The 25067-nt window shown below is 38.3% G+C and overlaps 1 protein-coding gene across 2 annotated transcripts in view; it reads left to right on the forward strand.

Moving 5' to 3' along the window:
* ece2a (endothelin converting enzyme 2a) overlaps positions 1 to 25067 on the forward strand; it is an 86773-nt gene that overhangs the window by 7887 nt on the left and 53819 nt on the right. For both annotated transcript variants that reach the window (XM_082173697.1, XM_082173696.1), the window contains one exon: positions 22733 to 23016. In XM_082173697.1, the coding sequence (XP_082029823.1) occupies positions 22733 to 23016 (284 nt within the window). The remainder of the gene's footprint in view (positions 1 to 22732; positions 23017 to 25067) is intronic.

Raw genomic sequence — 25067 nt, forward strand, 5'->3', positions numbered from 1 at the left:
TCAAGCATAATGATATGTATCAAATTACACTGAAGAAGGCTGCTTTTAAGTGAAAATGTATTTAAAGTAAAATTTCTTCTTTGGCAAAATTGCGTTTCCTTAATAGCCTAAACACAGGTAGCCTGACTACGTCAGACTTGTACTTCCGCTCAATTTCAGTTCGCTTCTGTACTCAGTCTGAGATGGCGACCTATCTCCCAGTTTTCCTCCGGCCTCAAAACAGCCGGCCAATCAACGAACAGAGGGCGGGCTGAGAGGGTAGACGTTGATTGTACCGTGGATGCGTAGATTTAATTCACATAATCTGCAAAAGTCGTTCACAGCCATGTTCACTCCGGGATTTCGCTCGATGGTTTTGTTTTCGCATCATACATGTTTACAGTGGAAGTTCGATGCGGCTGAGCCGACGCATAACACACGTCATAACTAGTGATGCTCCGATCAGCATTTTTGGGGCCGATCACCGATTACCGATCACCAAAATCATGATCTGCCGATTGCTGATCACTGCCGATCACAGAATGGAAATATGCTAGAGTCAAGAAAATCTTGAAGAACCACCAATATTTATTTAATTGTAGTTAGAAAACAAGATAACATAAGGCTACTGTAGGCCACCTTTTCCAAATAAAGCACAGTATAATTTTTCAAAACAAAGAGGGGTCAGGCAGACTACAATGGATGTAGTTGAGGAACTAACTACATCAGATCCAAAAAATAAAATAATGACAATGACATTTGAGGTTATTAAAACAGTAAGTCCTACCCCTCGACTGCCAAAAATAAAAGTGTTCGAGCGAGCAAAATCAGCAGGCGAGAGGAGATCAAGCGCGAGAGTGCTGGGAATGATCATGCGCGCGCGCGCGAGGGCAGAGATGTCATGCGCCCGCGCAGGGTTTGAATGAGCTCGCGAGTTCCCGTTTCCTCGCGCGTAGATCTGTTATCCTCTCGCGAATGTCATTTACCGCGCGCGCCAGCATCAGTTGTGCGCTCGTTTATAATTGCCATTGAATTGCCGTCATAGGAGAACTCATTTTGCCACTGTTAAGCAAGCTCTGCTCTGCTGTTGTGTTGCCGCGCATGCGGAAAAGTTGCGCGAGTTATTTACGTCACGTGATCGGCTTTTTTGATCGGCGCTTTTGGGGGTTGCCGATCAAGCTATTTTTTGCCAATATCGGCCGATCATGATCGGCGGCCGATCAATCGGAGCATCACTAGTCATAACCAAACGTTATGTGATTGGCTTACGGGTAACCAATTATTTTAAACTTCAGACAACTTAAACTTTTTCCCCATGAATTCAGGTAGGACATCGTATCATTGTATTCGGACTGAATAATGCCTTTAACATCATTATTATATTATTATTTTGAAGCGAACTTTCTGAAGGATATTGGTTTACTTATGCCCTTTTTGATTACTTGAGCTTAACTGAAACTTTAACTGAGAGGCTGTTGTGTCGAACCTTGATTTATTGCAATATTGAGGTGTTCAGTTTTATTTTGATTTGAGTAAATAAACATGCGATTGCTCTCCTCACAAATCAACCTTTTCTTGTTTTTTTCACTGTCACATCTCTTAGGGGTGCATCTTTGAGCCGACATTCAGTGCGAGTAAAATACTTAAGTACTCTTATGCCTGGCTCACACTACAGGAGTTTTAAAATCCTAACCGATTTTGAAATCTGGTTGCAGCACACACTTAAGGAGAATCTTTGCAGATTTTCGTCCCTCAAATCTTAAACATGCTCACACTACAAGGTTTGAAAATCGCGGTGCACCACACACTACAAAATGTTATTAAGATTATCGTGCCAGAGGAAGCGCCTCACGTGATCTCACGCAGCAGATCTTAAGTGGAAAAGCATGGAAACATATGGGACATGCATTGCCATGAGACACACACACACACACACACACACACACACACACACACACACACACACGCACAGAGACTTTGAACCTACCGGTACTTTGAGTTAAGAGCTTAGATCGGGCCCAAAAAAATCAAGCCCGACCCTACCCGAGCCCATACTATTACAAAAATTGGCCACTTAATATTTAATATTCAATTATTTTAATTGTCACAATTAAAGTATTAATTTTATTAAATTGACCAAGCACAGCATTCAGCATTCAATCAAATATTGATTAAAGATTTATTATTATTAGGCTAATAATGTTATTTCAACATAATATCTCGTTATTTCGACAACAAGCGTGCAACAAGCTAGATGTGCATTTGTAAATCCGGTGACGCGTGCATTGATTTTATTAATAAACTAGTGTTTTCTGTCGGCTGCAAAGATGAAGTTGACGATCGCCATCTCCGTAGTGAACGCGCCTATAGTATATAGAGAGAAATGCACATGGATTACATAATCAGAGAGTAGCCTATTTCTTTTCGTTTTGAATTGTTTCGTTTAAAGACATTTAAAGATTCGATGTATTTCTCATGTCTGTGAGGCATACACTGAGTTTCGGTTAATTTATGATGAGATGCGCTCCAGTTCACGAGCAATGCAAGTGACAGCGCAGGCGCCTCTATGTCTTGTTGCATGATTATTGTTTGCTATATTTGCTTCCAGGCAATTGGCAATTGGTTGATAAAAAAATTATATAAATTAAGAAACAATTTATACAAAACGAAATTCACTTTAAAGAAAGGCTTTCTACAAAGCAAAACGTAATGAAGTGGTCAAAATCATGTCTGACCCACTCTATGTCTCCCGATACATTGCACATCATATCTTACTCGTGCTGTTTACTTTTCATAATCAACATAGCCTAAATGGAAAAAAATAACATTATAATATTTTAACAAATAGCACAAAAAACACAAGCATTTTGGGGGACGGGCACAGCCCCCTGGCCGCCCAAAACGACGGGTGTGCCTTCATATCAAGTCATATTGGTGAAAAGGTAGCCCTGACCAAGGAAAGCGAAATCTTTCAAAAATCATCCTTTTCAGGATATTTCTCATGAATGGCGTCAGCGCTGGTCAATACAATAAATCAATGCCGGCGTTGATCATGGAGTGACGCATCAGCTTTAGCGTTGTCCTGCTCAGAGTCTTGTAAAGTGGAGCTCAAAGTTTAAATTAAATATTAAAATAATTAACAGCTTGTTTCATTACATCTAGCACCTATCTGTGAATGCATCCGCATTTTTACATTTCCGTTGAAAGAACAGTTTAATGACTGAGTGACAGTCTCTAATGCGCAGAGACTTTCAATGTCAATACTGGTAAAAATATCAGCAGAAAGCCTCTCGTAAAGTGAGATTCAAGGAATTAACTGTTATATAACAATGGTCTAACAAGCTCATTGTCGTGTTTATGTTGTGTTTATTATATTATGTGGACCCCCGACCCTTATTTTGACGTGTTGTATCTTCATTTTAATCCACTTCGTTTTAACGCGCTTTTTACTTTCGGTTTCATGAACATGTACTCGTCTTTGTGCCTGCTGACCACAGCGTAACACTCATTTATTTAGCAATAAATAAATGGAGATAAAAACGCATATCGAGTTGAGTCACTCAAAATTATCTCAAGGGAAATTCCTTCAGCACGACAGCCCTACTTGTTTCCTGGCTATTTTGACAGCACTGACGTAATCACAGACTTGCTCATCCCGATTTAAAATCTTAAATATCAAACATGTTTGATATGATCGGGGCGAGCCCGATTTGTGTGAGAGCAGATCGGGAGGTGCAAGATTCGATCTGTGAACACCTCACATTACCAGATAATCTGCGCCGAACATCGGAACCGATCAAGGTCCTCGACAAGATTTTTTCTCCGATTCTCGGGAGGGGGAAATCGGGCATAAATCGGCCTAAAACTCCTGTAGTGTGAGCCAGGCATTAAAATCAGATACTCTAAGACTTTTACTCAAGTGGTACTGGAATTAGTGACTTGTAACTTGTAATGGAGTCATTTTCACTGTAAGGTATCTTTACTTTTACTCGAGTATGGTTTTCAGGTTGTCTTTACACCTCCGCACCCGACGTGCAGATATAACCGTGATCCGCGCATCACTACTGCACTCACACACACACACACACACACTTGTATCCTATTTCCATAAGGATCCAACTAACCAACTCTGACTCAAATTCACTTACATATATTTCTCTCTTGGGTTAATTTGTATTAACACTTTGTGTGTTGTTGATCCCTAAACCTGTGAGTCAGGCATTAATTATTTTCTGAATGTGTTTGTGGTTTGTCTTTGCTGTCAGACTGCTGGTTTTTCATAAGTTGTCTGCTGAGAGAAGTTTGTCATTGGCTCAGATTTTATATTGGCTTCAGATCGTGGTTAAGATTGATGGCCCCGGGGGACTGATTTTGGGTCAGTGTTAGTTTTACTACCACTTCATTGTGCTAGAACAGGCCAAAGCCTGAATTCTGACTCTTGAGTGGTGCAGTGTGAATCGTAACTATGGAAACCAGGGATTCTGCAGTGAAGTTTCTCATCTCTGAAATACTTTTCCCACCTACGTTATACCGGTGCAATCTGAACCCATTCCATATGTTATCCACCATTCCGTGCTGGAAAATTTGACATTTGCCATATTTATTTGATGGACTTATACAAACAACCACTAAACACCAGTGGCAAGAGGGCAGGATGATGTTGTCACCAAGTAAAGTTTTCAAAACAACAGCAGCTTAGTCTGTCTAGACTGATGTGGTAAATCTAGATCGGTCCCAGTATAATCAACACACACAGCTGTCTACACTGTTTGTACCTGATCAGCACAGTGCAGTGCGACATTCCTTCATCTGACTGTCACTCTATTCCTATTTTTCAGCATTTGACTTTCCAGCCAAATTATTTTAAATCTTCTTTTATATGCACAGTTTAGCAGCCATTACTCCAGTCTTCTTTGTCAGATGTTCATGATCCTTCAGAAATATTTCTAATAATTCTGATCTGGTGCTGAAAAAAACATTTATTATTATTACCGTGATTGTTTTTTTTTTAAACTGTAATTATTTTTTTAAGGAATCTTTAATGAATAAAAACGTTCGAAAGAACAGCATTAATTTGAAATAAATTAGTTTTTTAAAAATCTAACATTTTACAGTACTTTTTTCAAATCAATTTAATGCATTTTTGCTCTATAAATATATTAATTTCCACCAAAAAAACTACGTATTGACTGACTTTTTTTAAACGGTATTTATTTATTTTTGTAAATATGACATTGATTGACTTGATTGATATACATTTTATTTATTATATATTTTAATAAAAAGTACCATTAAATGCTCACACTGAGCCTATTATGGTATGAAGATGCAAAGTTATACATTTATATAATTTTATATTTTTATATAATATCATGTAATCTTTTATATAATAATTTTTTTAAAGGTTTTCAAAAAAGATGAATAAATCTGCATTGATTGTGAGCAGTTAACACAGTAATGTAGTCAGTAGTATCATTAATTAAACAGGAAGCATTACGCTATATTCATCCCCTGAAGTGTGCATGTGTGACTGTGCAAGGACTGGAAGTTCTCTGGAGGTGTGTTTGAGGGCCAGATGGCGTTTGTCCACAGGAAGTGAGTTGTGTCTGTCGACTCCTGACAGATCTCTGGTCTGACTAATAGACAAGACAATCTCTCGACATCAGCAGTACTGATATGTGTGGGAATTAGTGTTATGTATCCCATCTCACACTTCGCTGTGTGTTAATCTAGATGTGAACGGGTGTGTGAAACCTCAAGTGTTTCTGTCACGACTGACTCTTGTCTTGTGACTGTTTAGCGTATTAGCTGAGTGTGATTTTGAGACGAAAATTCCTCCCGCACCATTTTGCAAAAGAGAATTACTATATTTTTTTGTATACATCCACAACAAGTACAAAAGTATGCTTTGTTTATACTCATAAATTTATATTTTTGATTAAAACACTGACTCAGAACACCACCTACCAGCATCAGAACACACCGCTCATATGATGGTTCAGTGCCCCATGACTTCCTCATAAGCTCCTTACCTCTGAGTACCTTACGTGTGCTCATATCAGCTGTTTACTTGTCAATGTCCGAACACACAGAAACAGTTTGTTCCTTTGACCATCTGTATCTGGAAAACGCTGAATGACGGTATTCATGAGTGTGCACGTGAGTGTGTACATGCTCATTATGATGAACTGGGTTAGAGGTAATGAGAATGTTCCAGCTAGAGGTTAGTTGGAGGGCATTATTATTACAGAGAGGCTTATTGCTGGTGTTGCCATGATGCTTTAGTGAAACTCATTCTGAAAAGAAAAAAACAACTCAGAATTTAACTTAAAGGTACAGCAAGCAATTTCTGGTAAACGCTGTTGATATTTGAAGTCACCAAAACAAACACACCCCTCCCCAAAAGGATCACACCCCTATCTTGATGCCTCCGCCCCCACATTCACGTACACACTATGCAACACAGGCAACAACTATGACGGAAGCCTGCGGTGCCTGCCTGAGGGTATGATGTAAGCAATGTCTGTCTATAGCTTGATTTCCATCCAAAGTTGTGAATTTAACAAATTTGGAATATCGCATAAAACCTTTGCGAATAAAATGACTTGCGTATCAGAGGACGCTGACTAAACAATAAATGCGTTACCCTGTTTTCAGAGGCGGATGCCTGCTGTTTGGGATCGCAGTCGTGTAAGATAGTTCTGGGAGGGAATTTTACCGTTTAAAAAAAATACCGGGAATTTTACCAAAAAACAAATAGTTTCCATGAACAGCTCCCTACATAACACAATAGTCCAAGTAACTAATATATTACAAATGTGACCAGATTAAGGGGTTATAGCGATCACTAAAAAGGGAACCAAAAGGAAAAACATAGAATGTTATCTCACTTTACGGACACACTTTGGGAGCTGTGCAGTGAAGGAGGTTTAGAGTTTCAAGCTTATAATAATAATAATGTAAATGAACAAACAAGCGAAGATGACACGAGTATATTCAAGAAAACGACAGCTAATCTTAGTTCTGTGAAACACACAAAACCAACGTTACTCATGTATCTAGAAGAAATATAGCCATCTCGGCGTCTGTTTTCAGGCCTTCCCGCTCCTTAAGGTCCTCCAGCACTGGAAAGCTTCTCTGATATTAACGCGGGTTCTAGCCTACCTCTTGCCTGATCGTAACTCTTCTTTTTAAGTGTATACGCCCCTCACTGCTGATTGGCTACAAGTGTGTTTTGGTGCTCAGTCCGATTCACTTTTCAACAGCGATTTTCAAAAAACACTTAATGCACCAGAAGATTTGATTTGTAGTGTCTGTCTTTTAATATCGTTCTAGAGATTTATCTGTCTTTCATATAGTTTTGTCTGTCTGTCTATGATGGTACAAAATTCTATGAATGTATTTTTACTAGCATACTACCATAGCAAGCTAATTAATGCCATCTATAAATAGAAAGGGCTTTTTATTTTCAAACCATCCATCCATCTATCTCTCTGATTCCTGATTTATTGTCTTATTGTTAATCTGTCTACCTGTTTGTATTCATCTATACTTCCATTTAACAGTCTATGTATCGGCCTCTTTGTTTGACAGTCTTTTTCTGTCTGTCCGTCCGTCCGTCCGTCCATCCATCCATCCATCCATCCATCCATCCCTCCCTCCCAATATATTTGTTTCTGTTTTTCTGTCTGTCTTCTCCTTTCTCCTAGCCCTGCTGCAGTGTGTAGCGTTTGTTCTCTGTACATGTAATCCGATTTTAATGACAATGCGAGAGAGGAGGAGGACCCCTGCTGCCGTTATGTAATCCTGTTCAGCATGCACCTTTGTCTGCCAGCAACTTTCTGTCACCTTCTAACAAATGATGCAGTCTCTTTGTCACCCTCGCTTTCTCTATGTTTCCCTTTTTTATTTGCTTTTCTTTTATAAAGGCTGTATATGATTGCCCCTCTTTAACAATACAGTTAATTAGCTAAGCAGCAGCTGCCTTTCCTAATAAGATATGCTTTACATATATACACACGAACATGTGGGGCCAATATGTGGGCATGGCATGCTTTCATCTGCATGTGAATGTGTCTGTGTGTTCACACGCAGAGCTTTGTCTGTCGTGAGCGGATCGGGCATGGAATAAACTGTTTCTAAGCAACAGTCGCATCCGTAGAGTTTTGGTTCCTTTGCCCCACTTTATACCACTGCAACCTCTCCAGCAGATTCATATTGATCCCAGATCTCTCCGCACTAACACTTTAAAACATCTTACATTTGAATGAAGTCTAAAACAGTGCTTGTTACTTCATTAGCAGGTTTGGAATCAAATACTTCTACCCGACAGATGGCTGATATTACAGGTTTAACTGTAGACTTGAGCTGAAGTTAGTAAATACTGTTTGTTACCTTTAGATTTAGCTCAGGTGTCATATCACAGCTGCAAAAAGATTTGGACTCCATCATAAAGCAGATGTCATGTAGGAATGTGTCAGTACAACAAAGTGTGAATTTTTTTTGTTCCCCAAACCAGTTCAGCGCAAATTCTGCCTCACAGCCGATTCTATGACATCTGCTTTATGATGGAGTCCAAATACATAATAATAATAATATTTGATTCCAAACACACGGGCAGTGTCTTACACATGAACAGTCAAAAGGGAAGCCTAAGATTTAAGAAAATATTAACAGTACTTTGATGTTAAAAGCATCTAATATGAGCTTGAATATCATTTTGTGTGACCTTTATTGCCATAGGCCTACTAAAAGCGACAATAGATAATTCACCTCTGATCTTGAAAATAATTTAAAGGAATCAATGTTTAAACTGTGAACAATCAAGTGTATTCTATGACAAAGACTGTTTCAGTCACTCGGTAGGCAATTTTAATAATGTTTAAATGGTGTAGGTAGGCTAATATTTATGAATTTGATTATGTACTTATCCATTTGGTTGCATGTGTAGTGCGCTTGCAGAGAGACTCCGCCCACAAGCTCTCTGATTGGCTGATTTTATCGTGCCTCTTGGTCACGTTGTGTCTGGTGTGGACAGCTTGATGCTGGAATCTTATCACAACACTACCCTTCATCCCAACCCTACCCTACACCCTAACCTTACCCAATGAAATTGGCAAATTGGATTTGCGCTGAACTGGTTTTTGCAAAAAGAATTCATGCCAGTACAAATGGTGCATCATGTCAGAAAGATTTACAAGATTAAGGCAGATTTATGAGATGAATACACATGATCGTTACCACAATGTTGTAAATACAAGTGGAAAACTGGATTTTCTTTGAGCCCAGTGTTTTCGAGTTAGTGAGAAAACATGTTTGACGCAATAGACTAAAAGATAGATGTCAGCAACGTTTCGACTATAGTCAGGTCTTCATCAGGCACTGAAGAAGACTTGACTGGTTGAAGCATTGCACTGTTTTTGGAAAACATTCTGGAGCTGTAATTTTTTTAATCTGTAGATATGTATCTTTTTTGTTTACATACTCTAACCAAAGTGATTTGAATGCACCTAACATTGTAGTTATGACTTCCCAGCTCATAAATATGAACTACCCTGGGAGACTTGAACACACTAAAACGCCAGAACCTATGTGATACCCAGGGCCATTGCTTAAAATAATGGGGTCCAGGGTAAACCCCACAAAATATTTAGAAAAAACATTTATTTTTCCAACCATTTTTTTATACCATACTTTTTTAAAACATGTACCGCTTCATTGATGTCTCTTTGACCTCCCTCAGGTAATGGATCCATCCTGCCGTGTGAAAAGTGTTTACCGTTTGTGGTTGAATTAAATGCTGGATATTCATGACAGTCAGCTCAAACAGATGTGCTGACTCAGTGAGTCATTCTGCTGAGATATCAGGTGCAAGAAAAGGTCATTGTCTTTGACCTTTGCCCAGTTTTCAGTCACAAAGCAAAGAACTGGATTTGGATAGAAGCAGAGAGGAATCTGGAATGGACAGGACCTTTGAGCCACAGGACTAACTCTCAACTGTGTGATTCAGGCTGCTGGTGTCATGCCAAATCCAAGTACCCATTAAATATGGAACCCTTTTGGACCTCTGAACAAGAAGGATGGTGGGCGGTCCGGTTATGGTACTCTGTTTGGTTTTTGATTAGAAATCCTTAAATGGATTCTTCTTAACCATCAAAATATGTAAATTTATGCGTTTAAAATAGTGCATCACAATATTACCAAAGCTACAAAAAAGTCAAATGACATTTTGGGATAAAAAAACAACAACAACAACAAAAAAAAACTTAGAAGCTGATTAGTTACTTTGCTAAATCTAAGTCAGCATAACAAATGCTAGTAACCACAGAAAGCAATCAAATTAATAATTTAAAAAATATTATTATTATTATTATTATAAATATAGTATTATTCCTTTATTTTTTGTGAACCTTTGAACAGGATGATGGTAACTATTTCTTATTTTGCTTAAAGATAATATTTTTTTAGTACTGCCCTACAGGGGCCTGTACCATGAAGGTAGCTGAACAAACTCGGGGTTACAGGAGTAGTTTTGAGTTGACAAAACCAAACCGATGCTATGATTACTCCACGCGCGCGTGCACATTAAAGAGTGACGTCGACACTGAACAACCAATCGCGGGTAGAGCGTGAGCGATATATTTTCCCGCGGAGGAGCAAGAGATAATCATTCAGAATTACGATGAATTTAAATATGTAGTTCAAGCTTTGAAACAATACGGTCTCTGCTGCCAAAGCAAGAGAAGACTGTTGGAGAAAGATTGCTCATTGTTAATGTGTAAGTTAAACAAATACGGTCTATATTTATGTAAAATGATGTATGTATGTGTAGCCTATATGTGTAATATAGCCTATAGCCTATTTTTATAATATATAAAAAATGATACATGCACGTTTTTTATATATTATAAAAATAGGCTATAGGCTATATTACACATAGGGCTACACATACATAAATACATCATTTTACATCAATATAGAACGTATTTGTACTACTAAAAAAGCTAGGGAATCTCATAAGATTAACAGAATAATAATAAAGATTTAAAATAATTCTTAACATGTATTATATTGTATAGTACATTTGTGCAATTTGCTTTTTGAAAAAAATAATAAAATGTGTTCATGTGATGTCACCCTATCAATAGGCCTATATCTTACCGGCAATTTTATAAAAGCCCTCTTTTATGGACATGGCCGATAAATGTCTGGGGAACACTATTAATGAAACTATTCATGTACTCCTGCAGAGCGAGGACCACCTTACGAATGGTTCGACAAACCGTGTTTTCCCCGAGCTTCTGTGCGTCACCCACCGTACAGGAATGTACCACTTGCAACAACAAAAAAAACGCAACGCAATATTTTACAGTAAGTGCATGAATTCGACGTGTTAAATTCTTTATGTGCGGCTCAAGAAGTTCGCAAAGATAAGACATTCCTTCCGCGGAAAATCTGTATCTTTCATACAAGTAGTCCTAACTATCAGGAAAGGCAAGGGGATTTTGTCTGGCTAAAAACTCTTTCTCTACAAAGTGCTCGTCAAACAATTTGCGCTGAGATGTCCACCGGATTTGGAAGAAAAGGTGAAGTCATTGTAACAGACACTGGGAATAAGTTACGTCACCTATATGTTTCTTTGCTCTCAGCTGATTGGTCAAACTTCAGTCTGAGATCTTAAATCCAGAACATAACCTGCCCCGGAGCAGGTTAGCCGTGCAGCGTAAGATACCATGGCAACGAACACCGATTCAAGCCAAGCTACTTTCATAGTACCTAAAACCCAGGGTTGGCGGAAACTAAACTGAAACATAGCTGGCTAGCCACCTAAACCGGCTTCATGGTACAGGCCCCAGAAGTAACATAAGATATTTTCATGTTTCCCAGAAGACAAAATAGGTACAATTTACCCCGATCATTCAACTCAAAGTTTACATCCTCTCTTAACTTCAAACAATCTTTGCATAAATCCATTATAATTTATGTCACATGTTGCTGCTGTGCCTTTAATATAGTATTGTATATTGTTTATAGTAATATATAGTGATGTTTCTGTCTCTGTCAATATCAGCTCTCTGTGAATGAATGAGAGATGTCAGTTCATGTTTTCCCCACAAAGTTTATTGTGCGCTTTAATCTTCATTGTAAGTAAGAAAATTACTAGTTAAAACATTTGTATCAATATTTTTAAGTTAGGATCAGTCCTTTCGATATGTAACATCAGTTTTACAAGTATTTACACTTATTTTTGCACTCACTGTAACGCTAACCAAAGGAAGAAAAAAACCAGATGCTGTTAAATATTTTTAGTGCGTTAAACAGAAAATATTCATAGCAGAAATTAAAGCGTTAGTTTTGACAGCCCTATTGTATTATTCCACGCTATACACATTGCAGTACTGTTATGATAATATTTATGTAATCAGCTTTTTGACCTGGCATTACACACTCCTGTCCATTGAGGTCCAGAGGGGTTGAACTTGGATTTGGCAAGACACATACACTAGCACCGATCACCAGGTGTTTGACTCATTACTAGATACATGTACAAAAAGCCAAGAGGGGTCTGATTTTTCTGGAGTATGTGTTTTGATAATTCAGCAAGGCAGATTTTTACTGACTTTGCAGAAGATTTGGGGTTTATACCACAAACATAACTTTTTAGTGTTGGAGTGAAACTTTATGGAGTTCGGGCTTCATCTCTCGTGGGTGTACAGTGTTGAAGTGTGTGGGGTGTTAGACAGTGGAGTGTTCTTGTGGTAGATTTGATGTCTGTTGAGTTCAGAATAAAAGTATGTGTAGAGTTGCTTTCCTCTGTGAGTTCAGAGGCTGCCAGAGTCCTCTGCCCTTTTCAAAAAAGACAAGCACAGAAAAAAAAACACACACCCTCCTTCCTCCTCTCGCCCACACGCAGGTATCTTGTCCTATACCGTCTCTTTGACATTCAATGCTTCGAAATCCAACAGATGGACAGAGATGTGCCTTTCATTTCCAAATCCTCCGCAATTCTTCTGCATACATTCAACAGGATAATCAACTCTAGAACCTTCTCTCGCTGTCTTGGCGTATGCCAGAGTAAGTTTGAACGGTCTGTTGCTCTATCACGTCGTCCTCCGCTCACCTTTAGCTCCGGTCAGCTCAGGCTTGTTTTGTTTCTTCAGTGTTTGCAGAGAAGGAAGGTGTTTGGCAGCTCTGACCCCACACTGGCTTCATGTAGTTTACTGACACACCCACTAATTAGGTAATTAGGGAATAATTGTTTAACAAATGAACACAAATAAAGCATGCTGGTACTGCAGTAATCTGTGTCCATCGACTCTCTATTTCCATTTTAGTGTAGTGTGATTTATTTGCATGACAATAACTGTACATGTGTGCAGTGTAAAATAAGTAAAATAGGAGTAAATTACAAGTATTGACAAATCAAATAAAGTCTTTATCTCTCTCTCTCTCTCTCTCTCTCTCTCTCTCTCTCTCTCTCTCTCTCTCTCTCTCTCTCTCTCTCTCTCTCTCTCTCTCTCTCTCTCTCTCTCTCTCTCTCTCTCTCTCTCTCTCTCTCTCTCTCTCTCTCTCTCTCTCTCACACACACACACACACACACACACACACACACACACACACACACACACACACACACACACACACACACACACACACACACACAGACTCATCACAGAGATAACTTGGGAGGAAGATTAATAAAATCAAATCCTTTTGCATGGAAGACTGCCACAGACTGACTTAAGATCATGATTAAACATATCAAGAAAATATTGTCTTGTCCTTCCATCTGTAGCCCCTCAGTCCCAGCTGAGAAAGTTGAGACTTAATTAAGACTGTAAACTTCACAGTAAACTAGGTAGAAAGGACACTAAAGCTGTAAAGAAGGCAGTAGTGTTGAGGTTTAGCTCTAAAATTGTAAACTTTACTTTAAACCAGCAAATAGGTTTATGTTTGAATGGTTTCAATTTGATGAACAGAGACAACATTTTAAAAACAGAAACATTACACTTTACATGTGTAATGACACTAAAACGGTAAACAAGCCGGAAGAGTTGAGGTTTTAGCACTAAACTAACTTATTGTAAATTAGCATATAAGCGTCTTGCTTCTTAATTTTTTTTTATTATTCTGTAAGCAAGCTGTTTTATAACTGAAATATGAAATTTTACAGTAAACTTTCGACAAAGGGCACTAAAAGGATAAACAAGCCAGCAGGTTTGAGGTTTTAGCAATAAAATTGTAGATTTATTGTAAACGAGCATACAGGCTTCTTAAAATTGTACTGCAAACAAGCCCGAAATGTTTGTTTTAAAACTGAAATCTTTACTTAAAAGATTTTACAGTAAACTTGCAACAAAAGGCACGAAAACCGTAAACAAACCAGCAGGGTTGAGGTTTTAGCACTAAACTAGTCAAAAGGTCAATGTTTGAAGACTAAAATGGAAAATTATATTTATAACCATATTTGAGGTTTTAACATTTTAAATTGTAATCTTTACTGTGGAAAAAAAATCAAGGTTAAATTTTTAAAACCTAAACAGTAAATATGCAAATTTTATTAAAAAGACATCTTTATGATGAGCTTAATTTGGCACGGACACAAACATAGGCTGATAGCCTGTTGGCTGTGGGTCATTTAATCTGTGTTCTCTGATATTAGTAGTAACTTCTGTTGTAAGGTCACAAGGTCAGGAAAAAAAATCATGATCCCATGTGTGCAAGTCAGAGGTCAGCACTGAATGTTAGGGTCAGTGTTATTGCTGCAATGTGTGTACTAGCCTAGAAGATTTATTGAATCAGAAACTCTTTTCAAGGTCAGCAGAAATAGCGTATCTACTCTTTCTCATTGTCTCTCGCTCACTTAATTTACTACTGTTTCTTGTGTGTCACACACATGTAAAGAAAGAACCAGAAAAGACTGTGTGTGTGTGTGTGTGTGTGTGTGGTTTATGAATTCTCAGCCAGGAGAATGCATTAAGGATGAGATTAAGTTGAGACCGTGTGTGTGTGTGTGTGTGTGTGCGTGTGTGTGTGTGTCCGGGGCAGAGACAAAGCATTACATCATCATATCAGGTCAAGAGAGATGCTGTGTACTGAGTGACACACAGCCAGCTGCTATCTTTCTCTCTCCCGCTTTCTCCCGCTTTGTCTGTTGATGTCATAGTAATTGTCTCTATCCTGTTACAGTTATTGGTAGTTGCTAACCATAAGTATTGTACTTTGAAATTAGTTCCATACCATTTGCAGACATGAATTATATTTTAAGTCATGCAGCTTGAGGAAAAGGAGTAAAGGTCTTGCTTTTGTTTGCTTGGTTTATTAATGAACAGGTCATACAAATATTCTGGTTTTATATTAAAGGATGGACCTGAGCCATAATGTCTAATGATGTTGAAAAAATAACTACTTGTGAACTCTTTGGTTAAATGAACTTCTCTGCACACGTCACATTTTAGACCAATCTGACTCAACCAATCAAGTGTGGCCGTGTGCATAAACTGCCAAATCTTACAAGTTAGTCATCAAATTTTTGTCTTCAAAACTTTTTTAAGCTAGTGGAATAAAAAAGTAGATTGGTCTATGTTTATGCACCTGACCCCCTGAATCAGTAGTTAGGCCACCAAAGAGTGTGCATTCTGTTACATAAGCAGCAATGCAGTCGTTGTCAGAGCAGAGAGGATTCTGGGAGAGTCCCTCTGGCAGGTCACATGGTGAATTCGGAACTGCATACTAGTACTACTCGTATTACTTTTACCATATCTTTCTATGGCAGAAAATAGCAGTTTGCTAGAATGCAAATGTTACTAGGTTTCAAATTCAGCAACAGTCTCACTAACAACAAAGCTCTTACTGTGACTAAGGGCCTGTGGGAAATACAGACATATCGACTAGTCAGAGAACACAGCAGTGGAACAGATAGAGGGCAGAGGATTTGTAACTTTATCGACACGTGTGAAAATGACAAAGTTTGCATAAATGTTCATGCAAACTTCCTCACAATAAGGTCACAATGAAGTTAAAGAGGTCTGAAGTGTCCTCTACACCTTCTTTTCATCCTTTCATCCCTCTATCATTCTCTCTCTCTGTGTACAGATTGTGGTGAGTAAGCTCTTTAATCTCTCCGTCCTGCTCTCATTTTCTCCTGCCGTGAGTCGACTGCTAACATCCCCTCCAGCTAAACCGTGTGTGTGTGTGTATGTATGTTCGGAAAAGCTCCTTGAGTCTCATCAGGAATTCACCTAGAGTTATCTCTGCACCAAACACACACTTTCTCTCAACACACACAAAGATGATTCATATCACTTTACACAACTGGGGACATCCTCTCACTTACAAACACTGACACACACATACTATGCGGTGATCCCCGCTCAAGAGAAAGAGATATTAATACGCACTTGAGAATACACTTAAACGCTCCCTTGTTTTCTTGTAAAAGCTAGTATGTGAGAAATTGGTGTGTTTGTGTGTGAGAGAGCACAGACTGCAGCCTGGCAGGAGGGTGATTGGAAATGTCGGCTTGGCCGCTACACCTCTTTGTTCCCTTTTTCTTTGGGTGAGTTCAAACATTGCTATGCCCTACTCACTTTATTTTGGGTCATTTTTGTGTTACCTCAATAACATTGCACAGAAATGTAGGTTTATGGTTCTTAAGGTTGTTTTATCAAATGAAACTTTTGCGTCAGATAGCTTCTTTGTGTCTTGAATTCAAGTTTATTTCAACTTTTGTCTTTCTGTGTTACTCTTTGTAAACTAACTGGTAAGTTTTTGGGAACATGTGATCCCATGTAACCTCAGATTTCAAATGCACCACCCAGGATCACATGATCAAATGTAATTTATTCCTGTGATGGCTGAATTTTCAGTGCCCATTACTCCAGTCTTCAGTGTCACATGATTCTTCAGAAATCATTCTAATATGCTGATTTGGTGCTCAAGAAATGTTTTATTATATATAATGACATCACATTCTAAATGCAAATTAGGGAGTTGGTCCCCTCTTTGCAGCTATAACAGCTTCCACTCTTCTGGGAAGGCTTTTCACAAGATTTTGGAGTGTTTCTGTGGGAATTTTTTCCCATTCATCCAGTAGAGCATTTCTGAGGTCAGGCACTGAGAAGGCCTATAGCTTGCAATCTCCGTTCTAGTTCAACCCAAAAGTATTTGATGGGGTTGCGGTTAGGGCTCTGTGCGGGCCAGTCAAGTTCTTTCACACCAAACTCATCTAACCATGTCTTTATGGACCTTTGTGCACTGGGGCACAGTCATGCTGGAATAGAAAAGGGCCTTCCCCAAACTGTTCCCACAAAGTTGCAAGCATAGCATTGTCCAAAATGTCTTGGACTGCTGAAACATTATGTATTTCCCACTGGAAGTAAGGGGTCTAGCCCAGCCCCTAAAAAACAGCCCCATACCATTATCCCTCCTCCACCAAACTTTACAGTTGACACAATGCAGTCAGGCAGGGAACGTTCTCCTGGCATCCGCCAAACCCAGACTCGTCCATCAGACTGCCAAACAGAGAAGTGTGATTTGTCACTCCACAGAACACGTTTCGATTGCTCCAGCGTCCAGTGGTGGTGCGCTTTACACCACTCCATCTGACGCTTGGCATTGTACTTGGTGATGTGAGGTTTCCATGAAGCTGCTTGGCCATGGAAACCCATTCCATGAAGCTCCCGCCGCACAGTTTTTGTGTTGATATTAATGCCAGTGGAAGTTTGGAACTCTTAAGATATGGAATCAGCAGAGCGTTGGTGACTTTTATGCATCATGTGCCTCAGCACTCTGACTCTCTCTGACTTCACGTTGCTGCTGTTTTTAAACACTTCCAGTTTCTAATAACACCACTTACAGTTGACCATGGAATATTTAGCAGGTATGACATTTACTGACTTATCGAAAAGGTAAGCAACAGATTAGGTAAGCCAAGGATTTGAATTATCCTGTCACAATACCACACATGAATTCACTGAGCTATCCAGAATGACAGATGTTTGTAAATGCAGACTGCATGGCTAGGTACTTGATTTTGTACACCTGTGGCAATGGGTCTAATTAAAACTCCTGATTTGAAAAATTAAGAGGTGTTTTCCCATGCATCTTTTTTGAACAAAAGTATTGATTTCTTTTATATAGTTTATGTATTTATTGCGTTAATGTATGTATAAAGACAACAATATTAGTAATACTGTATAATAGGCCTACATGCTTTCACATACATTGTATATGGTTATTGGTATGTTTATGTATTAATGCAGAGAGAGAGTAACAGACAGCGAGTTTGTCCTTAGTCTGAACTGATGACGCCAACTCTGATTCAACATACAAAACTGCCAAGTTTTCCATATGTTTTAATCATTATGAACACAACACTACATCATTGATGTAACATGCTCATTGTTTCTGCTTAAATGAAAACATGATGATAGCTAATTGCATGCTTTGTATTATCTTACAACTGTTACTGTACATATCTGCCATATGGACATTACTTGGACTCAGTCACCTCTGATAACTGATTACTTTTAATTGTACCATAGAAACATGCATTTTCTGTGAAGCTGCTTTGAAACAATATGTATTGTGAAAAGCGCTATTAAAATAAATGTGAGTGTGAATGCGGCTTTAATCTCTGACCTCTGTCTCAATGATTTGAGAGTTGCATTGATTGTCTTGTTGTCAAAAAATATCAATCATGTTCAATATTGGTGCTGTGTAACAGTAAAAGTTACATCTGAGTTCATTAGAGATGAGTTTAGTTTGGTTGAAAGTTTCATTGGAGAATATTTCATATAGTGTGTGACAGACCATCTCATTGTCTCAGTGTGTGTGACAGAGATAAACAGACACATCACTGCTCGTAGTGGAAAGAACATGTTCATAGCCGTAAACACAGTGACACATATGCTCACCGCTTTACTCGTCCTATGCGTTTGCACTCTCGTGACCTAATTACGGCGCTGCTGATGATGGTTATTTTTTCTCTCTCTCTGTTCCTGTGTGTTCTTGTGTATCTGCTATTCCCAGCATGCTTTGGGAGGCTGGTAAACAAAGCCCTGTGGGAGTCAGTCTATATGCGTTCTATCTCACATCACCAAGGCAACAGAGCCGCTCCCTCCGTGAAGATGACATTTCCGGGAACTATATGAGAGTTTGTGTGCGCACGGAAGTGTCTTTATGGGTTTAACATCAAGGCGAATGTTAATACTATATAGAGAAAAATGTGTGGAGGTTTTCCAAGAAAGAACATGTATGTTCAGAGAGCACGTGTATCAGAAGTAGTCACAAATTCCAGGAAAGTGATGATAATTTATCTTAGAAAAAGTTTGTCCTCTCATTCAGATGCTGATCTGTATCTCTTCATGCATTTCCTTCTCTAAATTATGCATTACAGACCTGCAGAGGAACTGCTTTGTTGTGTCTCTTGTGAACAACTTCAATAGTTTTTTCAGTTCAGGTAATATCTAGATTTGTGGTTCTCTAATGGTTTTGCTTCAGGATTCACGTTTTACATTGGACATCCAGTGACAATACAACATGGTACTATTATTGTTTATCATCCAAAAAAGAAAAAAAAAAAGAACGAAAAAAATCAGGCATTCAAATTTAATTATTAGGCTTAATTTTAAAATTTAAGTGTATAGTATGGTTATAGTTATTGTTCTTGGTGTGAACAGGCCTTAACTATCCATTGATAAGATTGCCAGTAGGTTTCGCTTTTAACAATCGGCCAATCATCCAATGGAATTGTCAAGTTGTAACAAAATAATGGCCCAAAAAAGTCTAGCTGACTGTGACATCACTATTTTATTTTGAGAGGCCTAGTCATGCCTTTATTCTGCTAGTGTTGCGTAATTCATTGAAATCTCATGCTCTACTTGGTATGACATCATGGTGCTAAATCATTTACATTATTACTGCAGCATTGGTGCATTATGGGAAATCATGGATGAGCCACTTACGTCGTCTCAAGGATAAAAACATCAACTGATCCTCAGTTACAGTATAGATGAGACTGGTTGGTTTCATGAGGCAACCTGTTCCAATTTTAAACATTCAGTTTCTGAAAGAGAGAGAAGGTTTTGTGAAATTGCAGCCTGACTGGTAAAAGAGTTCATACAGTGAATCCTAGAGATTACTTTCTATTTCAGAGACACACTGCCTAGAGATCTGTGTATTGCACGTTCTTGAGTCTCTGGGTCTTGTGATGTTTGTTCGACACGTCTCGTGACTGTCTGAGATGTGGACAAATTTTTTCCGTCTCCCTATGTGGAGAAGGAGATAGTGAGAGAGCAGGGAATGAAGGAATGCTACGCGTGATATGCTAGACTAACTTTAGCGTTCTGTCCTGTTAGTGTGTCCGCTCTGGAAATTCCCAGGTCCTCGACGCCACTACGAAAGCTCTGAAGAGGGAGATCCAGGCACAGGCAGCGGTAGAAAAGGTCAGGGGAGATGTGTAGCTGCTGATGTCATGGAGAGAGCGGAAATAAGGACTGTTTATGAGTGGAGGGCAGTGGTTGACTTGACAGCTTAGGAATACTCTCTCTCTCAGTGTTTCTCTCTCTTCTCTTTTCTTTCCTTTTGCACACACACATTTATTTACACTGTTGTAGTGACCTTATAAACCACCAACACCTGTGAGGCAGGGTATATACTGTATCAAAATCAGCATAAACAGCACACAAATGTGTGTCTCATATTCAAGCTTTTTGGCACACGATAGTCATTTAAAATAATTGTGTCGGTTTTGTCATTCTAGTGGCACGAAACAGAATTGGAGAAATAACGGCTGTTTTTAAGTCAGGTTTCCTAAATAGAAAGCCTTGTCTGCCATTGGTCAAAAAATCTGTCCAAAACCAATGCCTTTGGTTGAGTTAGTTATATATATATAAAAAAACAAGAATTGCAATTCCATTTGATACCAGTAATGGTGCAGAAATTACACATTTTACCTATGAGATAGAATAGGAGAAATTATTATTATTATTTTTTTTAACAAAGTTTCTGCCAAGATACCATAATTAGGCCATATTAACTTCTACTATAAATTCAAAATAAGTTAACATTGGATTAAGGATTGTTAAATTAAAGTATTAAAAATTATTTTGGGTAATTGAAATAAAATGTAAAACTATGGCAACTAACTGAAATAAACTTAATTTGAAGTAATAAAAATACTAAGCTAAAACGGAAATAAAAATAGTTAAATACATTTTTACTAATACTAATAATAAAACGAAAACTGAAAATATAACAATACAAAGCTTATTCAAAATATTAATAAATACTATAATATTTATAATTAATACTGAACTTCCTCCTTTGCATAAAAAGCTTTTGAAATCTCTGTCAGGTTGTTTAATTTATTTTGGTTTATTGTAGTGATAATAATATCTATAGTAAGTATGTTAAGTGAAATTAATGGTTGTTTTTACTGAAGTGGACTTGTTAGGTTTTGATATGCTGGGAAAATTTTTTTTTTTTTTTTTTTTTCACTGGCACAAACTGGCACACTTGAACTGAATGGTTTTGTAATGAGATCTGGGAGAAGAGTGGCAGCATGAGCGAGATAAACGCTCTATAAAGAGCAATAAATCGAATTTGAAACACTTTGATTTAAACGTACCATTAGGTGCCTCCAGGGAAACACCTTTTGTCCAGCTGAGATGACAGCATGCAAGCTTTCAGATAACACTAATAGTGCACCAACTTTCCTGTGAAAAATGACTTCATGACTTTATCTTTACATTCAGCGTTAAGTGAGAAGAGAGATGTGTTGACTACAGACTGAGAAAATGCCTTTGATTAAACACCCTCTGTAAGATTGCTCGTTAAGCAACCTTTAATTAGACTAACGAAGAAGGCGATAATTAAAGTTGCTCTCGCCTCAGGAGCTGAGACGTACAACCCCGGTGCCACAACAGGAAGTCACAACATGTGACTTCCTGTCACTCACACCTCTGGTTAGACTGGTGATTTTGAATCATCTGACAATTTTTTGCACATTTTAAAATTAGAATGTTTTGATTATGAGAAAGTTATGACTTGCTGCTTTCTGACTTCTTGGCCCCGTTCTAAACTCACGCAAGAATGCAGTAAGTTGAGAGTGACTACATTTATTTGCGACAGCGACTACTATATTATCGCTCCATGTCTGTACAAAGTCGTCACTCCCAGAATTGAGATGGGAAACATTGTGGTATCCATTGCAATGCAGCAAGCAACATGTTTAGAAACACTTTGATTTTAGCTCATTTTGACAATATTAGCAACATAGCAAACATATTTTGTGTATAAAACTGCTTTTAAACATTCTCTGGACCGTAATGTGTGTAGAACCTATGGTGGAGAGAGAAAAAAAAAAATGAAAAAAGGGTGGTTGTGTTCACACTGCTGACACACATTTACGTTCAATCACCATGTAAAAGTGAATTTTATATAATAGGCCCCCTTTAACAAAACAATAACTTTTGAATGTTAGTGTAGAACACTGATATCATCCGTGAACCATATACATGAGAGTTTGAAATCTTTAAAGTTTGGTTATGACATCAAAAACTAAACAGACATGCACATTGAATAAGCTCACAGAAGGCTTTATAAAGGTCTTTATATGCAGTGAAATTCATAGTATGTATGTGACCTCTGATATCTCCTGTTCATCAAACTGTTTTTTATAAAGCCATAACATAAATATAGAGTAACAAACTGTTTTTCACTTGCCAGCCTCTTTCTCTCTGTCTCTCAGGTTGTGGTAACAGTGCTCTGAGCTATGATATGTACCAGGCCGGCTACACCTCCATCACTAACGTGGATTACTCTAGTGTTTGTGTGGAGAGCATGGCGGAGAGACACAAGAACTGCGCTCAGCTCAGCTGGTTGTGCATGGACGCCCGTCGACTGGCCTTCTCTGACGGTGTGTTTGATGTGGTTTTGGAGAAGGGAACTCTGGACGCCATGCTGGTGGAGGAGACCGACCCGTGGAAGGTCTCCGAGAAGGCGGCCCGACTGCTGCACCAGGTTCTCTTAGAGGTGAGGAACGACAGTGTAAGATTTTGACTGTGAGGGGTTTCAGCTGTCTGAATTCTGGAGACTATTGGGTTCTAGATGGATTTCATTGCTAGTGGCACGAAAACAAAATTGTTCTGCCAAATAGGTGGTCCTTCCCCAAACTTACACCATTGGATGAGCCAAGAGTTCCTGTTCCGTTCAAGCAAAAAAGATTGAGCATAATCTTTGAGTTACACGCTTTACCTTTAACAGACTTAAGTTTGCTTATGTTTAACATCCCTTTCTGATGTTCTGGTATAGGGACTAGACAGAACTATCCTCTTATTCTTCCCCTTTGAAACCTGTTTATTTGACTTCCTTAGAGATCTAAGAGAATATTTATGAATAACTTCAGTTTCTTTACGCAATATGCTTGTCGTTTTCTTCTCGCAGCACTTGATTCCAGAGGCGGTGTTAGGAGGAGACAGGCATTATTGAAACTGTAACTCTCAATTATGTGTACATTTAGTAAAGAAAGCACCATATTTACAGTAAGTAAAAAGAGCCAGTGGGACTATTTGCAGGGAACCGATTTGCGTCAGTTTTTTTAAATGTTTGAATTAAAGGGATAGTTCACCCAAAAATGACAATTCTCCCATCACCTACTCGCCCTCAAGTTGTACCAAACCTCTATGAGTTTCTTTCTTGTGTTGAACACTAAAGAATATTATTTTAAAGAATGATGGTAATCAAACAGTTTACAGTAGCCATTGACTTCTATAGTAGAAAAAAAAAAAAAAAATTGAAGTCAGTGGCTACCGTCAACTGTCTCGTTACCAACATTCTTTAAAATATCTTCTTTTGTGTTCAACACAAGAAAGAAACTCATGCAGGTAAAATCATTTAATATTTTTACATCAGGACTGATGATTCTAAACAGTCTAAATTTGGCAGCTCAGCTCAGGAGAAGCCTTTCACGGATGCCGGATGAGTCAATTTTTACCTCTTGGGTAGAGATTAATTCGACTCTTCGAAATTTGAAGAACTTCCACATCTGTCACATCCCTTAATGAAGATTAGAGGGAAGTAAAATCACAGTACAGATGACATGCTGACTCATGTTCAGTGACATAAGGGGCCACAGATGGAAAGTGTTTTTCCCTTTTATCCTTAAATGAGTGATTCAAACCTTGTGTTATTAAACTCACAGGGGCTGAGTGGCTTTCACTCAATCCCACAATGCACTGCTACAAGAATTATTCATCAGATGTCTCAGTGAGTGCCACACAGCATAAGAACAACCCTGTGTTTTTTTTTGCGTGCTAAAGGTCTACTAATAGATGTTTTGACTCTTAAAACTCATAGGAAATATTTCCGTACAATCTAGCCTTTCATCACAGCAGAAATCACAGTGCCATTTATATTTAATCTCTTTCTCTCATGTTAATAGTGTAACAGTCAGTTCAGTTTCCTCCCTTCATAGTTTATTCATCAGTATGTCAGAGCAGCACAGATTAGGCTGGCAGTCTGATGTGTGTGTGTGTGTGTGTGGTTGTGTGTGTGTGTGGCCTGGTAAACCCGACATTATCGGCACAAAATGTCCCCCAAAAAATGGCAATATCTGGAATCCTTGTCCTTGTGGAGACATTTTTAGGGTTATAAATCATATTAAGTGATGATTTTTGAAAATTAGGGTTAGGGTATATAGAATATACAGTTTGTACAGTGTAAAAATCATTATGTCTATGGAAAGTCCCCATAAAATATGAAAACACAACCCCCAGTTAAGCTGTTTTATGTTGCCAGTTATGAAGGAACAATGTCCTCTCTTCCTCTATTCTAGTGTTTGTGGTAATTTGCAGCTTTAGGTATTAACTCAGAGAGGATAGAGGAGTCCAGATGTTGGAAGGGAAATAAGTTACAGATTCTGTCATGTTTTCAAACAAATTGTTAATCTGATTGTGCCACTCTCCAATCATTGATGTGTGTTTTTAGATATGTCTCTGCACATTAAACTGGGAAAAGGGAAAGTAATAACAATGTCATTATTAACAGATTACTGATAGAACAAACTCATATATTTGGACTTTTTT

The sequence above is a fragment of the Leuciscus leuciscus genome, assembly GCF_965113295.1.
Source record: "Leuciscus leuciscus genome assembly, chromosome: 6".
NCBI lineage: Eukaryota > Metazoa > Chordata > Actinopteri > Cypriniformes > Leuciscidae > Leuciscus > Leuciscus leuciscus.